This window comes from Gouania willdenowi, chromosome 5 (genome assembly GCF_900634775.1).
Source record: "Gouania willdenowi chromosome 5, fGouWil2.1, whole genome shotgun sequence".
Classification (NCBI taxonomy): domain Eukaryota; kingdom Metazoa; phylum Chordata; class Actinopteri; order Blenniiformes; family Gobiesocidae; genus Gouania; species Gouania willdenowi.
Window position 1 is genome coordinate 17650244 of NC_041048.1, and position 20876 is coordinate 17671119.

Genomic DNA, 20876 nt, shown 5'->3' on the forward strand with positions numbered 1-20876 from the left:
CAACAATAAATATGATAGAAAAACAGAAAAAAAGGAAATAACTATTAAAAACAAATGTTACATTATTAAAGAGAAGTGGATAAAAGTCCATACTTGTAATTTGCTACATCCAAAAAACAACTAATAGTTAAAAAAAGGAAGTCAAAGTCCGTCTGACTAAGGAAAAATATCGATTCTTGTGCTTCAAGAATAAGATCACCTATTCAATATTTGATTGTGAAGTTATTTCCGTTTACCGTCACATTCCAGAAAAATAGCAACACGCATTTTCACTGATGTTTTCAATCTTTTTCTCTCCGACAAAGGAAGTTGCAGGTAGGACTGTTTTAAACGTCGCACCATCGCCGGATGTGACGTTGTTCACAGGCGCCCTACTCTATCTTTTGTTTACCCGAATTTGCTGAATGGAGACGGCAGGGTTTTTAATTCTCTGTACGTTTGGGAACATGGAGTGGAAAAGCTCATAGGCCCTGGTGGTGCTCAGATACAACCATGAACAAAGGCTGGCTGGAGCTGGAGAGTGACCCAGGTGAGATGTTTGCTCACTGTTAGCCGAGCGGAGCCTCTTAATACATAACACACCCACCAACAACAGCAGCAGCAGCGTCTGACAATCACTATCACATGTTTTTCCTGCTATACTTTAGTTTGCACAATACGAGAAATGCATTTTGGTGTGACAATTGTATTAAAAATTGTTATCTGAGCTTCTTAAAATGTCTTTAAATCTTGTTTTTTTTTTTAATTATTATTTGAAATGACAAAGAACAGAAAGCACAAACTATATACTGTAAGAGAACGATACTATTAATGCCATTTATTATAAAACATTATGCACTTTAACCATCACCACAACTATACCATATACGTCTTATCAAATACTAAGTCTTAGGTCTAGTTTGAGGAGAGTGCTGGGTTTAACATGTATTTCTATTGAAGAAACGCTAACGCTGGAGAATTATAACATTTCCTGCTTTTACCTATTAAAGTCGGAATGCCGTATTTTTAAATTAACAATGATGTGAGCATTCAGAATAATAATTAATGTGAGGAAATGACAAAAGTTTCTTTTTTGTCGTCGTTTTTTGAGTTTTCTAGTCAATTATATATAATTCGATGCTCGTTTTGTATTTTTGAAGTCATTTTTTTTTTTCTCTCGAGTCATTTGTTGCATTTTTTGTGATCGTCTCATGAGTTTCTGGGCGTTCATGTATATATGTTAGGGTTGGGAACCTCTGGTTCCTCACGATACGATACACACTACAAAGCTCACGATAACGATTACCTCGCGATATGACGGTGCTGCGATTATCGATATATTGGTCAGAAATCAATCTACGATAATGTATGACATAACAAGAAAAAAAAGATTAAGTAAAAAAATAATTTTTTAATTTTATTTTATACCTCTGAAAGACAATACATTGTGTCCTATGAACAGTGACACTATTTTAGTGCAACATTTCTGTAAATAAGTGTCAACAAATAATTATCTCCAATAGTGCTTTCTGTAAACAAAAAATAGGGTCTTTCTTACCAGTGACACCATTATAGTGCAATATTCCAGTAAACAATATATTGGTTCTTTCAACAAACAGTGACAAAATTTCTGTGAAGACCTACCTGCACATTTTAGTGAAAAAGCAGAAAAGATAAAATAATAAAAAAAATTGATAATTAGCGCAAGCATATTGATAATCGATTGTGCGAAAAAATATTGTGATAGATTGCCGCATCGAGATATCGTCACACTCCTAATTAGTGCTGTCATTTAGCATTTTTGCTCTATTTTGTGTCTCTGGAGTCATTTTGTGAGTTTTTGTGGTCATATTGGCTATTTTTCCGTAGGGATGTCCCGATACAACTTTTTCACTTTCGATACAATACCAATATTGCAGCCTTGAATATTGGCCGATACCGATATCGATCCGATGCGATATTGGCACAAATCATACATACTTTTATTCTTATTTGTAGTGTGGAATGTTAGAAAAGGCTTGATCAGGTGATGTTACTCAAACGAGAACATAGTCAGCAACAGTAGGGATGAGAAAAACTGACCCATGTATTATTAACCAATTGGTTACGTACATTTTAACCTTCAACATAAATATACTGTATTATAATATATATCGGAGATTTTAGATGCAGTGTGATAAAATCCGATATTCATTTTATGGCTGATATCAGACCGATATCCGATATCGGATCGGTACACCTCTATTTTTCAGTTATTTTGTGTATTTTTTGTTATATATATTTCTGGATTCATTTTGTGTATGTTTGTTGCTGTTAGGTGTGCTTTGCTATTTGTGCATGTTTTGTTTTGTAAGTTTTTCTGTTATATTGTGTGTTTTTTTTTTTTTTACATTATTTGTGTCTTTTGAGTTGTTTTGTGTGTTTACTTTGGGGGCCACACAGAATTGGACTCAGGGCAACAAATGGCCCCCAGGTCGCTAGTTGCTCATGTCTGTATTGGAGGATTTTGAATTAACCATTTACATATTTGTAAGTCCAGACAATAAAGAGCTTTGATTATTTAGTCAATTCAAGTCAACTTTATTTATATCACATTTAACACAAAAAGGACATTTATTAGTCCCACTGCATTACATTTTTCTCATGCCTGAATAAACATTAGAGAACAAGGATTTGCTCAAGAGAAAAATATGTTGTAAATGAATATTGTAAATTGGGAGACAAACCATATTGTGGTTGCTCCTCGTAAAGACACTGAACAGGAAATTATTGCACCAAACCACAATTTCTCACTGCTGTGCAACTCATTTGTAACTAATTAATTCAAATCATATTTCATGAACCATCACGTAGATTTGTCTTGTAACAATACTCTGCTTTTTCTAAGTTTTGTGAAACTTTAACATTCCAAATCCAATCATTTACTCATACTGTGTTACAAGCGTTTGAACCTATAATGTTTTCTGATTTCAGGACTCTTCACTCTGCTGGTGGAAGATTTCGGTGAGTCGCTGACATACATGAAGTAAAATAAATAAAATCCTCCAGAATATTGATTCAATATTCTGAAGGGATTTCTCTGTGCTTTGTAGGTGTTAAAGGTGTTCAAGTTGAGGAGATCTATGATCTTCAAAGCAAGTGTCAAAGGTACGTGAGCTGATATCCGTCAGGGTGTTGAAGCCTGTTTAGTGAAAGCTATTATCTAAACTATGAGGGAACAATAAATCCCTCACCTTTCCAGTCTTGCCACAGCGTCCCGTGCATGAATAACGTGTCCGGTGTCTTATTTTCTTTCAGTCCAGTTTATGGATTCATCTTCTTGTTTAAATGGATCGAAGAACGACGGTCCAGGAGAAAAGTCAACACTTTGGTGGACGAGACCTCTGTCATAGACGAGGAAATCGTCAATGATATGTTTTTTGCACATCAGGTTGGTGTTTATAAAAACTCATTCCTTCATTGGTTTGTTGCACATTTAGTCACAATAAGTTTCGTAGTACAGCCAAACATATCATCATCATCATCATCTTTATTAGCAGACTAGGAGGAGTCCATAAAAATCATGACACATACATAAAACTAGGATTAAAACAGTATAAAAATCAGAAATAGAACAATCACAGACAAGTAAGATATCACCCTATTTATAAAAGACACCCATACCAGTGGCTCCACAAGGATGACTGGGATTAGTCAACAGCATTATAATGGTGTTCTGAGAGTCCTCTAGCCTGTGTATAGATATATACAGATTTCTCATGACAGCCTGAAAAGTCGAAACTTCTGCTAAACAGAACATCTTATTTGCACTTTTGCAGCAAAGTTTTTTCAGCAGGATCTTCATCGCATCATTGTAAGCAACAGTGAGCCGTTGTAGGCTTGATTTTCTATATTTAATCCACAAGGGGGCGGTATACAAGAGAGTACAAAAAAGCTCTCAAGAGAGTAATTTTGACATTTTCGGGGCACATAGAAAATTTCCTTGCTTGTATGTTGGCTTGAGCATACAGCATACGCCATTGTCTATACAGATCATCATCATCACACATTTTATCAGTGATGAGATGTCCAAGATATTTTGTTTTGCTACTGACAGTGAGTTTCTGTTCTGACAGGTAAAGAATGAGGAAGTTGAAGGGCCCATGTTAAGCTAAATCAACTTTTCTGTGCTTAAAACATCATAAAAGTGCTATTTAGGCTTCATACACATGCCCAAAGGGTTTTTTTCATTGATTCCCTCAATCGTTAGTTAGAGAGTGATTTGCTCCTTTCTTACACAAACACAAACACTTCGCTTCAATTGATGACGAGTTCCCACTTTGATGACAATTTGACGCAGCACTGAGCGGAGAAGCCACGCCTCCAGGAAGCTCTCTGCCGTGATTGACATGTAAACAGACACGCAGTGCTATGTATGTATTTTCTACAGTCTATGTATGTACCAATGAACGCCCCGCCCCCATGCTCTGTCTCGTGTTTATAAAGCAGCATGAGCTCGTCTACGGAGTGGGTGGGAGGAGGGGCGGCAGTCCTCTGGCCCTATGTCACCGTGCTGGGAGGAGGAGTCAAATCAGCAAGTCAGAAAGTGACTTTTCAGAGTTTGGGAAAATAAACCTCAAATACTATGTTTTTGGGGTTCTTAGAACCAAAATGGAGATGGGTGAAAAATAGCGCGATATGGGACCTTTAAGATCCTTATCCTTCTTAGTTCTACATATCAGAACTGTGCTCTTTTTGTCATTTTATTTAACATCAAATTTTAACCCATACTCAGAACAAATATTTAAAAGCTGCTGAAACCCTGTACTGCTGGGAGAAAGAATGACCAAATAATCAGCATACATGAGATGATTAATGATCTTGTTACCCAGCACACATCCAGTTTTACATCTATTCTGTTGTTGTGATAACTCATCCATGCTCCCCCCCCCGTCGCACACCATTGCTCAGCCTAAAAGGTGAAGAGAATGCATCAGCCCACTTAACTTGCATACTCTGATTAGTGAACCAGAAAGCCAAAGTTCTTACAATATAATCCGGCACCCCCTTTTTTCTTAACTTCATAAACAGCTTTTCATGGTTTACACGGTCAAAGACCTTAGAGGCATCAATAAATCCTATAAGAACAGATAATTTTTTTCTCCTGTTAACTTCAACAGTTTCTTTCAATACATAGATGCAGAGAACAGTGCCATGTTTGGCTTTCAATACAAACTGATTATCAGTGGTACCAATGTATTTAGTGATTTGATCTAAAAGAACCCTTTCTAATGCCTTCGATACCACACTGGCAAGCGCAATAGGGCTGTAATTGTCTCGGCTCCCAATCTTTCCAGCTTTGTCCTGAATGACAGGGATTAACAGAACTGACAATATAGAGTCTGGTAGCAGACCATGAGTCAAAAACCCAGTAAAGCACAGAGCAAGAAGTACTGCAACCCTTGGGCTAGCAAACTTCAGATGCTCTGCAGTGTTCCGATCTGAAACACTGTTGCTTGATAGACCTCCCTTGCCGTGAATCCCACCACATCACTAAAAGAATTTCCCCCATTACATAGGGTTCCCCTTTAACACAGTTGAATAAATCCTGGTAGTGTTTTCTCCATAACTCTGCTATATTATCCAAACCAGAAACTCCCTTTACTGTACATGGAGCTACTGTTCCCTTATTTAATGCGCTCACTTGCTTCCAGAAATCTGTGACCTTGTTACTGCGGAGTTTTTCAGCCATTGAGTCTGCTCTCATTACCTGCTCATTTCTGTACACAAAACCTACAGCATATATGAGCCTAGCCCCCTGCCTGGGACGGCCTCCCTGAATCCAAGCTTTGAAGGCTTCCTTAGCTGCTGTATGATGGACAACTACATGTTTATTCCATTCTGGTTGGATGTCATATGTATTCTTATCAACAGTAAAGTGTGCTCTGCTGGCCTCATAAATAGATCCTATAATACCATTATACAAGGAGCAAAGGGATTTACCATGAGAAATATTTTTACAGTTTACAATAGAGCATCTATGTGTAGAAATAAGCCACCCAAGAGCTCCTGTTTTCTCATAATGTAACAATAGCTCCTCATTGGTGAGCTTAGCACAGTCCAGTTTTTTTCTGACCACATTGGCCTTATGAATCAGCTCAGGAAGACTATCAACATTAAGAGTCATAACGAATGGTATATAATCTGCGAGAGATGTCTTACAGTAGGCTCACTGACTGTAAAATAGCATGGGCATCTGCAGTACTGATACAGTGGTCAAGCCAAGGCATAGTGTGCCAAGCCTCACTTATGTAGGAGTAACTAGTTGGAGGTCAAAGCAGCTGACTAGACAGTAACCAACTGTTGTCTTCACTGAAATGCATCATGTGATGAGCAAACAGAGAACGTTTATCTGAGATGTCGGCATTCATATCACCAACAACAAACACATTTGTACAGTTATTTTCCTGAATAAATGATTCAATAAAAGCAAGGCGTTCTAAATAAATATCTTCATTTTGCTGGCACTCAATGGGTTTATATACATTAAGAATAATAAACTATTTCTTTCCAATATTTAATTGTACTGCAATACACCAGTCGGCTTCTGTCCTGATCACTTTTAGCACACAATCCAGCTTTTTCCTGCCACAAAATGGCCACTCATTCATCTCTTATTAAAACCATAGTCAGATTAGTTATCGATTCACCAGCCCCAAGGACATTTTCATTTAAAGTGTTAAGTTTCCCCAGGTGCTGTTTGCTTAAAAATGTTTCCTGGAGACACAATATGTCACACTGTTGGAGCAAGTTGTCCACTACTCTGCCTCGGGCTCTATCTCCAGCACTGTTACCCACATGCAGACCACGACAGTTGTCGGAAACAACATGCATATCACAGTTCGTAAATCAGCGCGGTTGTGGCACCCATGGACACAGGTTTAAGTGGAAAAGCTGTGCTAGCCCCCTGGGCTCCCGTCTTCCGTGACTCATAAAATCTTCGTACAACAGAGCCTTCAGGCCAGAGGTCCGGGTCATACATCTCCATCACATCATTGCATTCAGCGCATACTTTGAATGAACTGTACCTGTTGCTTGCAGTGTCAATACGCTGACAAGTTACATCACGGCCAAGTCTATGCTTTAAATGAGTTGACAGTGTCTCTTCATCAAGATCAGGAGTGAGTTTAGTGGCAAATACACTCACCAATTTAGTCCGAATCACTTTGATATTTCCATGCACACCCGTGCCAACAGTAGGCTTGGACCTTGCTGTAGTTGCTTCATTTCGGTGAGATTTGCGGCTCTCCAGCAGGTCTCACTCCTGCGTTCACGGTTGACGCTTCCACACCGGCATCAGAGCAAATGTTCAAGCCCACCACTGGGCACTCCACAGAAGCTGCGGCAACTCTGCCAAGATCCTCCCCACCAGTCTTTCGATCCAAAGTAGAGGCTCCAGGGAGTGTGGCCTCACTGCTTTGCGCGATGACACTGGGGGTAACCCTGTGTTGCACTCCGTCATGTCTTGGTTTTCAGATGGTGCTCTAAGGCAGCAACTCTGTGCTCAGTAGTTGACGTGATTTCATGCAGCCCCTTGCTAACACCAGCTTGTAGTTTCACTGCATGTCTAAGGGCAGATATTTCACTTTGTAGCTGCTCCATGTTACTCAGCAAATTTGACACATTTATGCTGTTAAAACGAAGTGACAGGCAGTAGCTCATCTAAATAGTGGGAGACGAACCGAGGGATGTTTTTTCTGTACTCATTCAGAAGCTTTAGGCAACTTTTAATGTTATTGACGTCTTTCTGATCACCTTTAAATGCTACACATCTTTATTTTGTTGTCAGGACAGAGTTCAAACAGCGTCTGTCTAGATGATTCAATCCATTTCAAGTCAAACGTGTTTGAAGCTATTAGAACAAGAGCGTCCTGGCTCATTGTTCTTATTTTGACCGCAAGAAAGTTTAAAAACTCATCCTCAACTATAAGCTTGCCGTCAACACTCTCATAAACCACAGGTTTTAAACGTGGCTGATTAGATAATGGAGGAGCCGTCACTCTGCACTCCCGGTCAGCCATCTTGCATATGCATGTTAGCTGACTACAAATAATGGCTTTTAGAAACATGAATGGGGGGCATTTGTTCAGGTTTGTTTTGGTGTGCTCAGTAATATTACAGTGAACAGCTTTAAAGAGGGTGCTTATTTATCCAAGAAGGAAACCTAAAAAAACCTTATTTGAGTCAAACTGGAGTTAAGCCAAGATCATGCACTTTTCTTTCAGCATACATAATCGTCCATGAAGTAAGGTCTATTTTTGTGTAAAACTTTGTCAAAATCCATTAAGTAGCTTTAAAGTAAGACCAACAAATGAAGTGAAAATATTACCTCCATGGCTTGATAAGGAAAAAGTCATAAAAGGAATTGAAAATAATTAATTAATAATAATAAATATTCATGTATTTGAAATAATTATATTTTGTCATATGTTAAATATAATATTTAATTTTAACTGTGATTAGCTGAATGGATTGAGCGTGTTATGTTGAGTGCTTGAAAGACGTATTCCTGATAGCGTGCGTGACAATGGTGTCACACATTTTTACAGATGCAAACCTTTCATAAATCAGCCCCTTAGTCTTGGCAGATGCCTTGCATTCATCATCAAAAATAAATAAATCATATTTTGGTGTTTTTACTCTAGTTGATACCAAATTCCTGTGCCACCCATGCGTTGCTGAGCGTGCTCCTGAACTGTGGCGGCGTTCAGCTCGGTACAACCCTGAGTCGTATAAAGGCTTTTACCAAAGGCTTCAGCCCTGAAGTAAGTCTCTTTTTCCACTTACACCCTCTACACTACTAACCTTTTTCTTCTTTAGTTGGTATTTTCCTCTGTAAAAGAAGAAAAAGTGTAAAGCCATCCTTGCTCATTGGTGCTGACACGTTCTTTCTGCTTTTTCTGCTTTCTTCAACAAGCTCAAAACCTGAACATGAGGCATGCGTATGACGCTGTCTTTCAGTCCCTGTATGATAGGGCTCTGATGGACTGGGTATTTGTCCATTGATCATATACACTAATAGCTGCCTGCGCTCTAGAATTGTTAGCATCGTAAATTCAACTAAGCTGGATAGAATGTCATTTACTGGTACTGAGGGCTGGGCGATAAGCACCAAAACTCATATCTCCATGTTATTACTAAGAAATAGCCATATACAATAGAAGTTTGTATGACTTTATTTCTTTCTCTATTTAGCAATAGCACTTTATTGAACACAAACAACCCCAAGCCACAATACTGAATGACAAGACCAAATGGCTGCAGCAAACATTTTAAAAAATAGATTCAGGTTTGATGTCATTTATTTTATTTTTCTTCATTTTTTTTAACATCAGAAAGACAGATGCAGGTTTTTCCAAAAGCAATGAACTATCTTGTTTATGTATTGAACATTTCTGTAACAAATCATCATTCTCATGTTCACACGAAAGAATAACAAGGCAAAGTGCTTACGGGATTCCAATGTGGAAAAAACAAACAGAAATGAATGGCTTGAGGTTTTTGGTGAGATGGTGGCGAGCGTAGTGTTTATAATAATAATAATAATAACAATAACAATAATTTTACTTCAAATGAAGTCTGACCAGAAAGACAATTCTGGGTTAAATTTGATGATCCAAATGCTACACATGCACATTTACGAGCAAGCGGCTGCACAATATGTGCCGCTTCAGTCTTTTTCTCCTCTAAGGGACAGCATGTGTGAGTGAGTTCTGTAGTGTGGCTTGTTTAGGGGAACGTCTGGGTTAGGACACTTTCAGCAATTCATCATACTGTGTCTTTCACGCCGTTCTGAGTAGTACTGAAAGCAGCGATTCCTGAAACAAGTATTTTAAAACACAATAACACAACAATAAAGGTGATCCATCACCCCTATGAGGATAAAAAAAAAATTTATATTGATATAGGCAATATTGTAATTTTTTATATCCCCAAAATAGAAAACTAGATATATCTTGAATCTCGATATATCGCCTAGCTCTACCTGTACTAATTCCTTATTTGTGCATGTATATTGTTTACCCACATGTCCTTTTCACTCTGTGTAATCTTCAGAGTAAAGGTTATGCAATAGGAAATGCCCCAGAGCTGGCCAGAGCACATAACAGCCATGCCAGGTGAGTTCCACCTCAGTTTTTTGTGTAGAAAAGTTTGCTTAAGCGCCCAGTTCAGCTCTTTAACTGTGTTTTTTTTTTGTGCCTGTTTCTATGAAGACCGGAGCCAAGGCACCTGCCGGAGAAACAGAACGGCATCAGTGCGGTGCGGACAATGGAGGCCTTTCACTTTGTGAGCTACGTGCCCATTAAAGACCGCCTCTTCGAACTCGACGGACTGAAGGCCTACCCCATTGACCACGGTCAGACACAGTGTGCTGATGTTAATGATTTTACCAAACCAAATCTAATGCGAGGAACCAACATCGATTGGTTGTTCTAGATCAGGGGTTACCAACACACTGCTCACGGGCACTAGGTAGCCCGCAAAGACCATGTGAGGTGCCCTCAGGGACTGTAGTCACCAATGAGCTCCATCTAAAATCTGATTTACAGATGAGAGATGTAGTCAGAGCCCTAGTAGAGTTAAATACTGCTGCATGTGATAATGTTTTCATTGTGACCAATGTTTCAAGTGTTGCAGATCTGGTGTATGGGTTCTGGTATGTTATACTGTATATAATATACATCTCTCTAATAAATCAAGGACGTTCTGTGTGTGCGCACGTGTGGAGCGAATTTCTCCCTGACGCAGTGTCTGTTCGACCTGAAACTTTTTCAATGGCTTCCACATACCCCAGGTGTGTGCATCTGTTATTTTGGAGTAATTTGGTGTTGCAAAACGTTCATTTTAATTTTAAGATTACGGCTCCCTCTTGGTATAGAGCGCGGTACTTCTGGTTCACTGGTTCATGATGTCACTGTTTTCGCAGTTTGTTTGGGTTTAAAAAAAGAAGGTCAATATTAAAATGTTTTTGTACTGCTAAAAGTTATTCAAATTAATATTTCATGCTTATTTAAAATTATTCCCGTGATCCCAAACTTTCTTTAAATCACGGATCACAGAGTCCACTTCCTTGCGCAGCGCCTGTGCTCAAAGCGAAACGTGCACATTTCTTCGTCAACACGGCATTACAAACGCTGATATTTTTACCACGTGCTATATAACCTAATGCGGAACAGTGCTCGGAAGTTTCAAATAGTAGTAATAGGAAGTTGTTGAAGGGTCCAGGTAAAAGCCGGAATTTCAATTCTGGCGGATTATCGATATATTGGTCAAAAATCAGTCTACGATAATCTATGACATAACAAGAAAAAAAAAGATTAAGTGAAATAATACAATTTTTATTTTATATCTCTGAAAGACAATAAATTGAAAAAGTGTCCTATGAACAGTGACACTATTTTAGTGCAACATTTCTGAATACTAATACTAATAATAAAATGTAAAAAATCAATACTCAGCGCGAGCATATCGATAATCGATCGTACGAAAAAATATTGATATCAAGGTATCGTTACACTCCTACTCACACACGAATTCCGGCAGAATTCCGAGACACACACACACACAGCTGATACAGCACCCTAACACCTACAATAAACAGCACTAACCATAATAGCACTATTCATAATAACACACACACACGATTATCACCCCTGCACTAATAAATGTTAAATGCTAAATAAATACTATTATTTGTACGAATTTATGTCTTTTCAGATTCTACCTAAACCGCCGCATTGGTACAAACTTTATCAATTCATCATGCACATGTCCCATAAAGTTAAACCAGGGAAATCGCACACGCTATTTTACTTTGCACCCGCAAATAAATCATTGATATCACTACAGAGTATGTACACCTTTTTGTACATCCAACCTTCAAACACATACTCATTTGGCCATAATTGACTACTCTACTAAAGCTCCCACATGAATACATACTTCCGATGGGCACTATACTGGTTTTACAAATTACATGTTATATGATTAGTTAAAAGTAATTTGTTAGAAGCTAGTGAAATACAAAAATGTATGCAAAAACTGAAGTTTTTCATGTTGAAACTTACACATTTTTAAGTTACTGCTAGTCTTCCTTATTATCTTACCCTCTACTTAAAGTAAAACCATCAACATTTAGTTTTTAAGAAGACCTTTTCTAACTGGTAGCCCATCGGACTATTCGGTACCTATGAAGTAGTTCACAGTTTCAGAAAGGTTGGTGACCCCTGTTCTAGATCAGAAATGGGCAACTTTTTGGAGTGAATTTTTTTTCTATTTGTGTTGTTATTTTCTGTATTTTTTGTATTTCTGTTGTTCATTTGTGTGTTTTTGAAGTTATTTTGTGTAGTTGTTTTGGAGGTCGCACGAATTAGACCGAGAGCATGTTCATGTTTACTCACTGCATTTTTTTTTACAGCTATCTGTTTGTTTCTATCTTAATATAACTACAGATGATCCCCATCTATTTTAGTTCCTGCCATGTTTTGTCTTCGACAACAGAAGCAACAATATTGTTTGTGTTTTGCTCACATTGTGACACAGCCATAGTTACGAAATTAACTGAACTACCTGTAACTACTCTGACGTTATTCATGTGCTGCCGTTCACTTTAAATTGTGCATTAAGAGATGAAAAGAAATTGAATATGAGGCGATGTATTTCAGGGCCCTGGGGTGAGGAGGAGGAATGGACGGATAAGGCTCGGCGGGTTATTATGGAGCGGATAGGACTGGCCACAGCTGGGTGAGTCTGAGTCCTGAACCAGATGGCATAAACCCCTCTGGGATTGCTCCTCATGTTGCCACTCTGCTGTCTCTCAGTGAGCCGTACCACGACATCCGTTTCAACCTGATGGCAGTGGTGCCTGACCGCAGGATGAAGTACGAGTCCAAACTCGACATTTTAAAGAAGAATCGTCAGATTGTTCTGGAGGGGTTGCAAAAGGTTAACAACGGAACCGGGATTCATTCAGCAGCCATAACTCACTGTGATGACCTGCTCTGGTCACTTTATTCATTCCTGGTAGGGGGTTCTCCTCAGCCCTGTGTGTGAATCTGTGAATCTTGTCGTCACATTTGCAGATGATCCGGCTCAGTCAGACGGAGGGGGCCAATGAAAAGAAGCAACAAGAATCTTCATCTCCTGATGAAAATGGTAAAAAAGAGTCCGATCAGCAGCCGGTAACATCCAAAGGGACTGATCAGGCTTCTCCAGGTAATTTATCCCACTTCACCTTTTCTTCTGCCTTAATTCTTCAGGCTTGATCAAATGTTATCACAAGTATGTACTTCAGAACACAATTATTCTCATTTTAGACTCAGTGGATGAGTCTGGGGCTAAGTCGAAGGAGGCCACAAGTCCTTCAAAAAACAGTAAAGTCATGGGAAAACCAGCAGTGCCCCCCACAGGAGGAGCTCAGCAGGGCACAGGGCCAAATGCCGCAGTTCAACGCCTGCCAGCATTCCTCGACAACCACAACTACGCTAAGTCTCCATTGCAGGTGGGAGGAAAAAAACTCGACTTTTTCCTATCTGACAAATCAATTTTCTCATTAAAAGCTGTTAATGCTTTCTATAGTCCTTTTCCACAATCTTTGATTGATAAATATCTGAAATGATATCTGACTTTTCTTGGCAGTTACTGCAACACTGATTTTAATATGGGGTCTACGTCTGAGCTCCATTAAAAATGAATGAATAACTTGTGTTATTTTATATCATACATTTTTACAATTTTTCAATTCATATTCACACTAGTAAAATTACTTATAACTTATTTAAATCAGAAAACAAGCTGGGGTTTTTCCATGTGTTCGACTACAGTGAACATCTGCTCATATAGAGCTGTAAGTCTCTTATTTCACCGTCTGTGGGTTGATTCTCAGTCTTGCAGTTTCAAACCACCGTCACTCTCACTCTCCTTTTAAATACTTCCACATGGCCAACAATGCTCATCTTGTTCCAACTTTAATTGAAACAAACAATGTTTACACAAAGCTAATGCCATTGCTTTTTAGCGCAAACTTTAACACTAACAGCCTTATTAATAGGGAAAATACAAATGGTCGAAGCTACAATTACATGTTTGGAATGGGAACATTTTTTTATTAGTACAAGTACACAAGTACTGGACTTGATGTTAATACCAGGATCATTATCACAACATCCCTCACACCTTTACAGTCTGTTCTCTCTTTGTTTACTGTGTTCTTTTTAAAACATTCACTGGGACATTTTAATAGAAAAAAAAAAGAGTTAGATTGTTGTTTATTAAATCTTTTAATCTTTTCCATTTTATTATTATTTATATTTTTCAGATCTTTTGTGTTTTATTGGTTGCTTTAAAGTGTGTGTTTTTATGCTGCAGAATGCCTCTAACTACACCTTTGTGATTGACAGGAGGAGGAAGATCTCGCAGCTGGGATCGGGCGATCTCGGGGTGCTGCTGCCTCCCAGCCACCCTACTCAGATGAGGATGACTATGACGAAGATGAAGAGGAAGTGGCTGGTTCTTCAGGGACTTCCACAAGGTAGGCATTGTAACTGTGTGTATGGTGGTAAACGGCAGAGGTGTAAAACGTACTGATATATCCTACTCAAGTAGAAATACTGTTACTTGATTGAAATTGTACTCAAGTACAAGTAAGTCATACATAAAATACTCAAGTACAAGTAAAAAGTAGCTCAAATAAATTGTACTCAAAGTAAAAGTTACTTGTTGGTAATAAATCCTGCCGCAATTCCCTTGCATACAGTGAACATGTATAAACTTAAAAAGGAAGAGATGAAATCTTGCACACTTTGAACTTCATTTATTTTCTACAAAGTCTGTATGAAAATAAAATTTTTGTCAAAATATACAATTATTTTAGAATTAAAATAACACCAATGAATTCAATTCAAAATCATATAATTCTCAGGTTCTAAGTACATTTATGAACTCTAAAACAGTGCCATGCCAAATGTGCCATGTGGATAACAACTTAATAGGTAGAAAACCCCAACCTGAACCCAAGAAAGTGGCTGGGTGTTAATCAGAAATGGCACGACTAAGAACATATGGATTATATTCAATGGAAATAAAAAGATAATCACAAAAATAATAATTTAGTTAAGTTATGTTTGGGTGTAGAAATGTGGTTCATTTGGATGTAATGTCTGTTCTTGTTCTTTGAAAAGTATACAAATAAAGTTTGTTTTGATTTAAACTTTCCAGGCTGAGGCGAAGGGCGAGTCTGCGCTCACGAACAGGCCGAGTCGGGACAGGAATGGAGAGCCAGATTGCGCTCGGTGTTTTGGCCGAGAAGCTCAAGAAGGAGGCTCAAAGAAAAGACGCCCTCAACACACCCCTGTCGGTCCGCACCGAAGGTCGCACAGGGGGCATCTGCATCACGTCTGCCTCACAGCCCTCCCCCACACCGAGTAACGAAAGCACCGACACTGCGTCTGAGATTGGCAGCGCCTTCAACTCCCCGCTGCGCTCACCAGCGCGTTCCCAGGCTGCCACACGCCCATCCAGTCCCGTTGCCTCCCACCTGTCCCGGGTGCTGTTCGGGGAGGATGAGATGCTGAGACTGGACTCCAGACATAACCGTGCGGTCAGAGAACTCGGCCCCTCTGTCAGCGTGGCTCTTCTGCACTTACAGGAGGATGGAGTCATCCGGGCTCTCTCTGTATGTGGTGTGTACACACGCTCATCTTAACATGCTGTCTTTATTTGGCTATTTGAGAAGTCTAATACTGGGTGGCAGGGTTGGCGTCAATTATATTTGTAATTGCGTAATAGACAATTAATTACAATCATGGCGTAGTTATAAATGTAATTGAGTTCAGATAATTGACTTTTTAATTGTAATTGCATAGCATACATAGCCCATCTTACCTTAATTAGTTACTTTTTTATATTCGTCTTTTTTGTTATTTTCTTTTTAGCTGTGTGCACATTAAGGTGAAGCCAAATACTCTTGTTATACAATTGTATAATGACAGTAAAAGCATTCTGATTCTGTTATTGACTTGAACATTTTATAAAAACTGTCAATTATAATTTAAAGCAAAACTGGGGAACCATGTTACAGTTGTATGTACAGTTGTACACATATGTAGTTAACTATTAAATTATGTTTCATATCAAGCTTTCCCACATTCAACCATTTAGAAAAATAAAATACTGACACAAAAAAGGCTCAGATGCCCACACCAGAAATAGTAAAACCTATGTTGTCATTGATTAGGTCGACTAACAAAGTAACCAATAGATAGGAAAGAAATTAGATGATGCATATTGGTTTTTACTGTATTTTACAGCTGATTTAAATCTAACACTAGAGGAAGGTTATTTATTTCAGGCTCAGTAATTGTGATTCATTTTTTAACATTAGTAATTGAGAATATAATTGACTTTCTGAGGATGAACATTTTTTGTAATTCAATTCTAAATGGAAAAAATGCTGGTCACCGTAATTGAATTGTAATCGAACATGGGTAATTGTAACTGAAAAATGTAATTGACCCCAACTCTGCTGGGTGGCTTTTCTCTTTACCTTTTGACAGAATCTTGTATTTATTTCTTTTTTTTTGCCTTCTCAGCAGATTTGGCTGCTGATGCTACCAAAACTCTAAGCACCCCTGAGAAGAAGAAGGAGAAGGAGAAGGCAGATGAAAGTAAAAAAGTGAATGAGGGAGGTGAAGGAGAATCTGTGGAGGTGAAGAAAGAAGAGGAGAACAAAGATGAAGTGGAGGTGAAACCGAACAAGGAAAAGCTCCACACGGTTGAAAGTACTGCAGAGACCAAGTCCCCCGGGGACAAGTACTCACCCAAAGTAAGACCAGAACCAGCCCCCTGGTTTAACATGTACAACCTGATATTTGTGTTCATCTTTGAGGCTTTGTTATATTTCCACTGATCTGAAAAGTAACAAAATTGTAGATGATGCAAGAGATGATAATGTGAAGGAAAAACCATGACACACTTTCCTCTCATTCTGTCTTCTAGGAGCTGCTTGCTCTGCTAAAGTGTGTGGAAGCTGACATTGCAAACTACGAGGTGTATCTAAAGGAGGAGGTTGAAAAGAGAAAGAAATACAAGGTTAATATTACTGAAAAAAAGCAACATTTTAAAGTCATTTTCTTTGCTTTAAATCCAAAGTCATGACATTTGTGGAAAAGTTATGGAATTTGAAAAAACGATTTTCCAGTCTTGAAAAGTCATGGAATAATTTAACGGTTTTGGAAATATAGTATAGCCTGTTTTATTTTAATGTTTAAAATATATTAAACCCCAAAGATGTTAAGCGTGTGAAAGTGCTGCACATCGGCAGCATCAGTTAAGGTAAGTTAGTTTGCACGCTGCTGAGACGAGCCTGGGAAAATCAGAGGTCAGAATGGTATAGCAAACATTTAGAAATGCCCGGAAAATGTGCATTCAGTGCAACGTGGCTGGCAGAACCCTGTAAATCACATCAGAAATGTTTTCTTCTTCCTAGATCGATGATCAAAGGAGGACCCATAATTATGATGAGTTTATCTGCACCTTTATATCAATGCTGGCTCAAGAAGGTAAATGGGAGCACATTTGCTGCATCTTTACTAAAGATGATTTAAATCCCACATTCATAACCTGGAATGTTCCACACTTAAAAAAAAACAATGTTGCTCTGTCTCTTCCGCAGGGATGCTGGCCAGCCTTGTGGAGCAAAACATTTCTGTGCGGCGTCGACAAGGAGTCAGCATCGGCCGATTGCACAAGCAGAGAAAACCCGATCGAAGGAAACGATCTCGACCTTACAAAGCTAAACGACAGTAGTTGGAAACAATCAGAACCTCGGGTAGCAACATGCAACAGGCCCGGTGGGAAAAAAAAACCCCCAAAAACTGCTGCACTCCTGAGACTCCCTTACTAGTGGCAGAGTAGAAATGTGTTGTTGCTCCGTTTCTATTTTACACTCATTGCAGAACACTCCTGTGTCTATAGCAACAACCGTTAGAAAGATAAAAAGCTTGTTGCACCCAAGTGGTTTCATTTAAAATACCTCCCATACAAATGTGCATCCATGACCAATGTTGTATAAAATGCTAACTTTTCCTATTGTTCTTAACTTGTAATCGTATATTGCGTCAGTGTCACAGTAAAGGCTCATTTGAGTTTACGTGGCTATGCTGCTTTACTCTTGAGATCCTGCAAAAGCCAGCACACTTGAGTTCTAATTTTTCCCCTAATAAAGGAAATAATTGCGAGTGAATTTTAATTAGAGTGCTTTGTACATATGTATCCGTTTATTGGATAGCCAATACACAGAATTCAGTTCCTGTGTCCATTAACAATAAAGTCTGAGATCAGTCATCCTGTTGCCAATTTCATTTCCTTGTGTGATTAGAAATTGTTGAAGCGACTATGGGGAGAGATTTATCTTGAAATTATTACATATATCCACAATTTTCACATGTATTTTTTTTTTTTTTTTTCACATGTATTCGTCAGATCCACAAATATATCCACAATTTACACATGTTTTGTCATTTGTGTGTGTGTGTGTGTATTTATCATGAAATATCATGTGTAAATCTTCCAATTATGCTTGTGGATCGAGCGGCGTGTGCATTTCTTTTTGCGACAAATGTAACTCACGATAAATACACACACACACACCAAATGATAAAACACATGTATTAGTGGATCTGAAAATTGTTGATATACACTACCGGTCAAAAGTTTTACAACATCCTAATTTTTCCAGTAATTTATTGCAATTCAAGTCATGCAATGAACAAATGGTACAAAGGTAAGTACTGAACAGCCAGAGGTTAAAAAAAGGGTTTGGTTACCCAAAACTAAAAAATAATGTACATTTCAGTATAAACGGGCCCTTTTCCAGGAACACGAAGTGTGTTAACAATTTAAAGCTGTTCTGCAGTAATGAAGGTTGAATCAGCCTTGAAAGCTGGTACTAATAAATCCTACAGGTGTTCCAACTTTTCTTCGTTATTTCCAACTAGGAGTGTGACAATATCTTGATACGGCGATATATCACGATATTTTTTTCGCACGATCGATTATTGATAAAGTATCGATTTTTTTTTTTTTTCGAAACCTTTTCTGCTTTTTCACTAAAATGTGCAGGTAGGTCTTCACAGACATTTTGTCACTGTTTGTTGAAAGAAACAATATATTGTTTACTGGAATATTGCACTATAATGGTGTCACTGGTAAGAAAGACCCTATTTTTTGTTTACAGAAAGCACTATTGGAGATAGTTATACGTTTACATTGGTATGTTGACACTTATTTACAGAAATGATGCACTAAAATAGTGTCACTGTTCATAGGACACCTTTTCAATTTATTGTCTTTCAGAGATATGAAATAAAAATGTAATTTTTTCACTTAATCTTTTTTTTCTTGTTATATCATAGATTATCGTAGATGGATTTCTGACCAATATATTGATAATCGCAGTATCGTCATATCGTGAGACAATTGTTATCGTGAGCTGTGTATCGCGTATCGTATTGTGAGGTACCCAGAGGTTCCCACCACTACTTACAACCCCCTCTGTCTGCATAAAAGCAGTGTTGGAACACACCGTGGTAACAGACCCTCATGAGCATCAGGTGAACAGTATTGTTCATGGATTCCATCATTTCTTTTTCAGCTGAAATTGCGTATATGCTTTCATTTCAGAATTCAACGACACAATAAACAGAATCATTTTCAGTAAAGAACTGGAAAAAGTGTGGTGTTTTTGACCATGTATTTGTAAATATTTTTTCATTTTTTTAAGAACAAGATGTTCATGTCAAGGCCCTCTGTGTGTGAGTCGGTTGCATTGCAGTGCGAGGTGCTTTACACTAGGGAGAGCAGTGAAGAAAAGCCTGAGCTGAGGACGAAGTAACAAGGATTTATTCTAACTACATTAAAACAACCATTATAACAACAATGGGATTAAATGTAAAGATACATGAAAAACAATATCTAAGATCATATGCACGTCTTAGATTTACAGTGTTTATACTTGGTTTTCTTACATTTAAATCTAAAATGTTTGTCATTGAACCGATAAAATGATGATACTTCACATTAACCGTCTGAGAGCTCACTCAGTATGACATCATTTTTGGAAAGTTGAATTCATTTTATTCCTGGTATAACCCAAAGTGTTGGCTTTGACCCAATGGTCTCTTAATCATTCACGATAATGACATGCCATTAAAAGTGGCCTGAGTGGGAGCTAAAAGTATTTGTTTTGAGTTACATCACTATGTTACATCATCCCTATGTTGGGTTTTAGTGAAGAAAGCTGAACCATGATAACCCAAACCTGATCTTATCCAGTACGAATTAAGTCCACAAAATGTGTTTGATCATCAAAATCTCTTCATCTGCGTCAAGTCAATTCATTTAAAAAGCAGTGTTACATTTATAAAAAAACATTTTCCTCATAGTTTTTGTCAACTACAGCTGTCAGTGTCAACAACTAGACTATGACTAATGAAAAAACCAAAACAAATCATGTTGACAAAAATGATATCAAAATATATTTACCGTACATTTTTGTTTAATAATAAAAACAAAATTAGAATTTCTCCACATGGGACGCAATCCCATCAGGAGTTACACTGTCTGGGTTTCAATATCAGGTTGATAAATGGCAATTAAGGCTTTAAAAAACGCACAAATTATTATCCTGTATATTTTAGTCAACTATATCTGTAACAGATTTAGTTGACTAAAATCTAAATGTCAGGTGATGAAAGCTAGACTGAAATAGCCCTGATGACTACATTTTGACTACATTGTATTTTAGTCACATGACTAACTAAAATAACTAACTGCTGAACACTGTTGCATAGAGACCAAAA

At 38.1% G+C, this 20876-nt stretch overlaps 1 protein-coding gene across 2 annotated transcripts; it reads left to right on the top strand.

The window, feature by feature from the left end:
- Window positions 1-331: 331 nt before the first annotated feature.
- Window positions 332-18360, top strand: bap1 (BRCA1 associated deubiquitinase 1). Of its 2 annotated transcripts, none has more exons than XM_028448110.1 (17): window positions 332-529; window positions 2953-2982; window positions 3072-3126; window positions 3277-3409; window positions 8664-8783; window positions 10075-10136; window positions 10233-10375; window positions 12684-12762; window positions 12840-12963; window positions 13101-13233; window positions 13335-13519; window positions 14418-14548; window positions 15235-15698; window positions 16608-16840; window positions 17014-17106; window positions 17504-17576; window positions 17690-18360. In XM_028448110.1, the coding sequence occupies exons 1-17, from the start codon at window positions 493-495 to the stop codon at window positions 17821-17823; spliced, it is 2229 nt and encodes a 742-aa protein (XP_028303911.1). In that variant the 5' UTR covers window positions 332-492; the 3' UTR covers window positions 17824-18360. The 2 variants fall into 2 exon arrangements, with proteins under 2 accessions (XP_028303911.1, XP_028303912.1); XM_028448111.1 differs by having other exon boundaries at window positions 16611-16840.
- Window positions 18361-20876: the final 2516 nt, after the last annotated feature.

Bases quoted from the DNA above. Each gene is read 5' to 3' on its own strand.
- bap1 (XM_028448110.1), top strand. From the start codon at position 493: ATGAACAAAGGCTGGCTGGAGCTGGAGAGTGACCCAG. The intron at 17,107-17,503 runs GTTAATATTACT...TCTTCTTCCTAG, and splicing joins AAAAGAGAAAGAAATACAAG to ATCGATGATCAAAGGAGGAC. The intron at 17,577-17,689 runs GTAAATGGGAGC...TCTCTTCCGCAG, and splicing joins ATCAATGCTGGCTCAAGAAG to GGATGCTGGCCAGCCTTGTG.